Source organism: Carlito syrichta, unplaced genomic scaffold, assembly GCF_000164805.1.
Source record: "Carlito syrichta isolate Samal-C Ts95f unplaced genomic scaffold, Tarsius_syrichta-2.0.1 Scaffold79417, whole genome shotgun sequence".
NCBI lineage: Eukaryota > Metazoa > Chordata > Mammalia > Primates > Tarsiidae > Carlito > Carlito syrichta.
In genome coordinates this window covers 61,304-68,354 of record NW_007023513.1, presented here as the reverse complement: position 1 = coordinate 68,354, position 7,051 = coordinate 61,304, and the positions used below count along the sequence as shown (strand labels likewise).

Sequence of the window (7,051 nt, the reverse complement as noted above, 5' to 3'; positions counted from 1 at the left end):
CCTCCCACCTCAGCCTCCCACAGTGCTGGGATTATAGGCATGAGTTGCCACATCTAGCCAAAAGTTTTCAATTTTAGTGAAGAGTGACTTATCGATTTTTTCTTTTGTGCATTGCACTTTTGGTGTTATATCTGAATCATCATTGCTAAATCCAAGACTGTCTAGCTTTCTCCTATGTTATCCTCTAGAGTTTTTATGGTTTTGCATTTTGCATTTAAGTAGGTCTGTGTTTCATTTTAAGTTAACTTTTGTGAAAGGTGTAAAATCTAGGTATATGAAAAGATTTATTTATTTGCATGTGGAATTCCAGTTTTTCTACCATCTGTTTAAAAAAGACTATATTTTCTCAATTATAGAGTCTTTGATCCTTTGTCAAGATCAGTTCACTATATTAGTGTGGGTCTATTTCTGGACTTTCTATTCTGTTTCACTGACCTATTTGTCTATTTTTCACCGATACCTCAATGTGTTGATTACTGTAACTTTACAGTAAGTCTTCAAGTTGGGTAGTGTCAGTCCTTTGACTTTGTTCTTCTTGTTCACCAGTGGGTTGACTGTTCTGTATCTTTTACCTTTACATAAACTTTAGAATCAGTTTGTCAGTATTCACAAAATAATGTGCTGGGATATTGATTGGGATTGTGCTGAATCTTTAGATCAAGTTGGAAGGAACTGACATCTTAGCATATTAAGTCTTCCTACCCTTGTACATAAAATATGTATGCTTTTATTTAGTTCTTCAGTTTCTTTTATTAGAGTTGAAATTTTGCCTTACATCAATCTTTACATAATTTGTTAAATTAATACTTAAGTATTTCACTTTTCTTTGGTGAAATGTAAATGGTATTGTTTTTAATTTTAAATTTCAGTTGTTTATTGCTGTACATAAGAAAGCAATTGACTTTTGTATGTTAATCTTGTATCCTGCCACCTTGCTATAAACAGAAATCATGTTTATCCTGTAGATATTTGCAAACATTGAAAGCACAGGGCAAGAATGTTGTACCATTATATCTACGCTCAGGGAATACAAATGTGGAAGTAATGTATAGAATGAATTGAAAGAAAAAAAAACTAGAAGCAGTAGGAGGCTTTTATGTGGCCCCTTCATCAGACAATGAGGTTCTCAATAAGGGTACAGCAGCACAAATACAAAGATTCAGATTCAAGAGGAAAATATCCTATATTTGCCCTTTCTCCTTCATGTTTATGGGTTTTTTTCATACACAGTTCCCTTTTGGGGAGACCCTTAGCATTCTCTTCACCTAACTTCAAATTATTCCTGAAAATTCAGTTCAGATGTTGTACTTTCCAATAATCCTACCCCTGTGCTATCTCCCCATAATCTCCTGTAGTGTCCTCCAATATACTGTCAGTGCTATTTATATTAATGTATAACATACTTGTTTATTTACTTACTCAACCATTTCTTGAGTCTTTCATGAAATCATGAGCTCCAGAATTTGTATAGTCCAGTATTTGGTCCAATAGACATATGCATAAATGAATAATTGGTTATGTTGTTGGGACCCATAGCATTATCAAGTATATGGCAGCTATTATATCAGATTTACATGGCATATTTTCTCTTAAGGAACTGAAATCATAGAGCTTTAAAAAACTGAAGCCTCAGATCAAATAGGAAGGACTCAACCCATATCAGGAAGTGATCAGTTCCACAAAACTGTGAGTTTTGAGTCATCTTGTTTAAGTGAGCTTCGTCTTCCTGTGTATACAGTGATAATAATACTGTCTTGAAGAGCAGGTTTAAAAGTCTAAGTCTAATCCACATTTTGTGCAGAAAGTTTATCTGCCAAGTCCTAAGTTTTTCTTTCTTAGAGTTCAGAACACCACACGAGCAGTGCTGGAAGACTTAGAGAAGAAAGACAAAAGCTTCTAGAGCCTGGGACTAACCACTGCCTCCGTTCTCAGCAGGAGCTTCAACACTGAGACCAGGTAAGAGGAGAGCCTCAGGGTAGGGGAGTGAAGATGGTTGGGAAGTAGTGGTCAAATAGATAGAGGGTAAATATTTCAGGGGGGAAGAGGGAAGGAATAAGGTTTCTAACATGAGGGCTATCAAATGCATGAGTACAGATCAAAGAGAATGGGACCAGTCAATCAAAGGAAAAGTCTGCTGGTAAGGCATTATATTTCTCTTCACTTGGCTTCAGGTTCTTCATAGAATTATGAGATTTTATGTAAGAAAGAAGATGGCTTTAAAAATTATGAGATCTTAAAAGACAATAAAAATCTGGTGATAATTAACAATTTTGCTCCTAAATGCTTCTACTACTATAATTACCTTCCTTCTTTTTACACAGAAAAGATGATGCTATGCTTTAATCTTCTATTGCTGCTGGGACTATGGGAACAAGTGTGTCCACTTTTGACTTTGCCTAAGCATCTCACCAAAGCACATTGGTTTGAAATTCAGCATATACAGTCAAGTCCTCTCCGATGCAACAAGGCAATGAATGGCATCAACAACTATACCCACCACTGTAAACCTCAAAACACCTTTCTGCATGATTCTTTCCAGAACGTAGCTGCTGTCTGTAATTTAGTCACCATTATTTGCAAAAATGGTTGGAAAAACTGCCACCAGAGCTCAAAGCCTGTCAACATGACTGACTGTAGACTAACTTCAGGAAAGTATCCTAAGTGCCGCTACAGTGCCACTGCCCAATACAAATTATTCACTATCGCCTGTAACCCCCCTCAGAAGAGCGACCCCCCCTATCCTTTGGTTCCTGTACACTTAGATAATATTGTCTAAGGTGTCCATCACTTTTCCACTCATTTGGAGAGTACTCTTTCCACTTCTGCTTTTTTTTTTCTTTTGTTGATTTCCTTTGTCCCACACAAGAAAGAAGGAATGTGTTGGGAGAAATAGAGTATCTAGTATACCAGACCAGAGTTAGAACAAAAAGAAATAGGATTCTTTTCTGCTTTGGAGTTCTGTGTGTTTTGAGGAAAGGCAGTAGGGAATAGTACAAAGAAGGTTTAGACTTTCAGATTTTGAACATAACAACTTTTGCCAAGCTTTACTGCACTGTGATCACAGCAATAAAACCACTTCCTGCTGCATTCTAATGAGAGTGAGTGTGTGTTTGAGATACCCTTTCAAATCATTGCCTAACAGTATCAAAAGGAGAACTATTTTCGCTCTAGGTCTCTAAGCAAACTTTGAAGCATCCTCAGGGCCTCTACCATTTCCCTCACCCTCAAGGAAAGAGAGTCTTTGGGACTTTGGAGCATCCCTTCAAAGTCTGCACATGACTTTATTTTATTTCCCTGGAAACTATTGTCTATGTTTATTTGGAGGTAGTACTGATATCTCATAAGCAGTTGATGATTCTTTCACACATAGATTCTAACATTGGCAACTAAGGGGTCTTAGTTTATTTTCTATTTGTTTCTATTTTTAATCAGATAATGTTTTAAATATAAGGTAATCGTAGTAGTAGCAGTAATTATAATAACCCACATAGCCTTAGGGTCAATTTCTCCATTATCTATTGAAATGGACAAAGAGAAAGCATAAATCAAGAAAAAGAGCAAACTAAAAACATTGTTTTAGGAAACTGAAAACATTCTAGTCCTATCTAAATACTGAAATATCACAGAGACATTAGGGTTTTGGAACAGAACTTGAAATTGGAAACTGAAAAACAGGTCTTAAGAATTTGGTTGCAGCCAAGATAATAGGGAGAGACCTCATCTTTCCAAAAAATACAAAAATTAGCCAGGCGTGGTGGCATGTGCCTGTAGTCTCAGCTACTTGGGAAGCTGAGGCAGAAGGATTGCTTGAGCTCAGGATATCAAGGTTGCAGTAAGTTGGAATCACTCTTCTGCACTCCAACCTAGATGACAGAGTGAGATCCTGTCTCAAAAAAAAAAAAGGAAAGAAAATTAGTGGGAGCTATGAATCCAAGTCCTTGGTCACTTACAGAGGAAGTTTCAGTTTTCTTGTCAAACTCTGGAGTTACTGGTCTAGTGGGCCAAATATAAGTCCAAATTGTTTGTAGAGGGATCAATCTTTGAATAGCACTCAAAGACAATGCAAGACCACATATTGAATTATTTAAAAGTGTATCAATTACCTGTGCTACAGAATGAATCTATCAATCCAGACTATTACTTTAATAGATGTGCTACCTGGACCGGGCACGGTGGCTCACGCCTATAATCCCAGCACTTTGGGAGGCCAAGGTGAGAAAATTACCTGAGCTCATGGGTTCAAGACCAGCCTAGGCAACTTGGCAAGCCCTCATATCTACAATAAATGGAAAAAATTAGTCGGGTGTGATGGTGCATGTCTGTAGTTCCAGCTACTTGGAAGGCTGAGGCAGAAGGATCGCCTGAGCCCAGCAGGTCAAGGCTATAGTGGTTAGGAGCATGCCAGTGCACTCCAGTCTGAGCAACAGAGTGAGACTCCAACACACACACACACACACACACACACACACACACACACACACACAAAACAAATAGATATGCTACTTGGACTCACCTTCCTTTATGGGCCACATTTATGCCATGTCTTAGGAAGAAGGAATGGAATATGAGGCTTCAGAAATCTGACTGATGAAAGTTCAAGGGCCCTTACACTGGGAAGAGAGCAGCAGGTCAGGGCAACATGATACCCAAAAAGGTACCATGTATGGGGAATCGTATGTTGTGACTTGAGTCCTCTAACTCAGAGCAGCTTTTGATTGTGTTCAGCTTCAAGCTGTGCTGTGTTTACATTTTAAAGTCTCAGAGTCTTCAAATGAAGTCCGTGAAGAATGGAGGGAAGAATCTTGCTCAAGTTTGATGTAAACTGTATAGGAAAGTAGCAGCATTTGAAAGGAAAGGAAACTTCAGATGGCATGTGTCGACCTGAGCAGTGATCAGAATGGATTTATGTGCCATATAAACATTACATGGAAATGTTCAGAGAATAACCTAATCAAACAATTCAACAGCTCACACTATTGTCATTTATACATTAAAAGGACCTCATGGATTAAATAAGTCTATGCTACAAAAAATTTTGAACTATCAGAAATGTTGGGGAACATGAAATATTACTTAAAATAAGTGGAATAAATTGTGAGGTCTGCAGTCTATCTAGTTTTTTTAAAATGCTAAAAATGTTTTGAAACAAAGCGTTAGAACAAAAATACAAGTGCCATCTTTTGAAGAGATGTGCAGTAACAAAATCTAATCAACTCCAACCTCCCATACCAAACTTATCTCCAAATTGTAGTCATTTTTTGTCTCCGACCAAGGAGGAAGCAACAATGAGGGTAACTTTTGAACAGGACCATCGATTACGACCGAACTCTCAGAAGGTATTCTAAACAAGGGGAAGAAACTGAAATGGAACATCTCCTAGATTTGTTTTCAACATGCAAGTATGAATTGTCAAAAGGCCAAGATGATTGACTAAATTAGAAGTTAATTTAGATATATTCCTGATCTGCTTTAGTGACCTGATAGTCACTACAGAATAATCCCAAAGTAGGCAAAGCTTAGAAATGAATTCAGCAGTAGGTGCCCAGGGATGGATGTAGAGGATAGACAGGGAGAAGGTGGTGGTGGGAAGGGGAAGGGTTGGTAGTGGGGATAAGGCTTGGGGGTGTCTGCCAGTCAGAAAGTTCTCAGCTCTGTGTAGCTGCTAAAGGTTCACTTTTCCATCAGTCGCTTCCAAAAGGAAATTGTATTTCTGTCTCTGTTTGGATTCCAGATCAAAACTAAAAAACTGGTTGAACTCACCAAGGTAATGAAAAATGAAGGATTCATGGCCTTCACCTCCTGCATAACAATTATTTTTTCAAAAATGATGTTAATGAATACTACAACTGCATTCTACAGAATCAAGAGAAAAAATTTTTTTGCCAACCCAGTAGACTTCACAGCCTTTGGCAAAGGAGAAAAATGCCAAGAAGTATCTTCAAGCAGATGACAGAGTGGAGTATGTATGAAGAGCCCACATAAATGAATGACCTTGAAAACATTGTTCCATTTCTTGGCATTGGCCTTCTGTATTCCCTGAGTGGTCCAGATTTGTCTACAGCCCTCCTGTACTTCAGACTCTGTCAGAGCATGGATCTACCACACAATTGCACATTTGACATCCTTTCCCCAATATAGATTTGGCTTTCTTTTTTTGTAGGATATGGAGTTACTTTTTCAATGGCTTACAGGTTGATGAAGAGTCCATTGTACCTGTAAAAAGAATCATACAACTCATCATCTAATTGTTTTGTTTTGTTTTGTTTTGAGTCAGAGTCTCTGTCACCCAGGCTGGAGTGCAATGGCATTCTCATGGCCACCACAACCTCGACCTGCTGGGCTCAGGCAATCCTTCCACCTCAGCCTTCCAAGTAGCTGGAACTACAGGTATATACCACCACTACCAGCTAATTTTTTGATTTATTGTGGAGATGAGGTCTCAAGTTGCCCAGGCTGGTCTCAAACCCCTGGACTCAGGCAATCCTCTCGCCTCAGCCTCCCAAAGTGCTGGGATTATAAGTTTGAGCTAACTCGCCCGGCCTAATTGGTTTTTTATGAATTCTGTACTTCCAACTTATAATGAATACTTTCTAAGGTTTTAGGTAAGAGGGGAGCAGAGAAATTAATAATTGGGGGAAAACCCATTTTGAATATTGACATCACCAATATCCTATATTCTTGTTTTATATTTGTACTAAAATTTTGAATAATAATTCTTAAGTCTTTTGTCTTATTCTTACTTTGTTGTAAATCCTGATTCTGTTATGATCTGTAACATTCACTCAACATTTCATGTTTTGAATCTATAGAAACATTTTTTTTTCCTGTCAGAGTCTCATTCTGTCACCCAGGCTGGACTGCAGTGGCATGATTATGTCTACCACAGCCTTGACCTGCTGGGTTTAGGCAATCCTTTCACCTCAGCCTTCCAAGTAGCTGGAATTATAGGCGCAGGCCACCTTGCCCAGCTAATTTTTTGATTTACTGCAGAGACAAGGTCTCTCCATGTTGCCCAGGCAAGTCTCAAGCTCCTGAGCTCAGGCAATCCTTT

General features: G+C 38.4%; 1 protein-coding gene and 1 pseudogene across 1 annotated transcript; both read left to right on the top strand.

Annotated features, from left to right (window-relative positions):
• Nucleotides 1-1,797: 1,797 nt before the first annotated feature.
• RNASE6 (ribonuclease A family member k6) lies at nt 1,798-2,799 on the top strand. The gene is made up of 2 exons (XM_008054517.2): nt 1,798-1,956; nt 2,322-2,799. The coding sequence occupies exon 2, from the start codon at nt 2,327-2,329 to the stop codon at nt 2,774-2,776; it is 450 nt and encodes a 149-aa protein (XP_008052708.1). The 5' UTR covers nt 1,798-1,956; nt 2,322-2,326; the 3' UTR covers nt 2,777-2,799.
• A 2,486-nt stretch (nt 2,800-5,285) lies between these two features.
• Nucleotides 5,286-6,686, top strand: LOC103256770 (annotated as a pseudogene).
• Nucleotides 6,687-7,051: the final 365 nt, after the last annotated feature.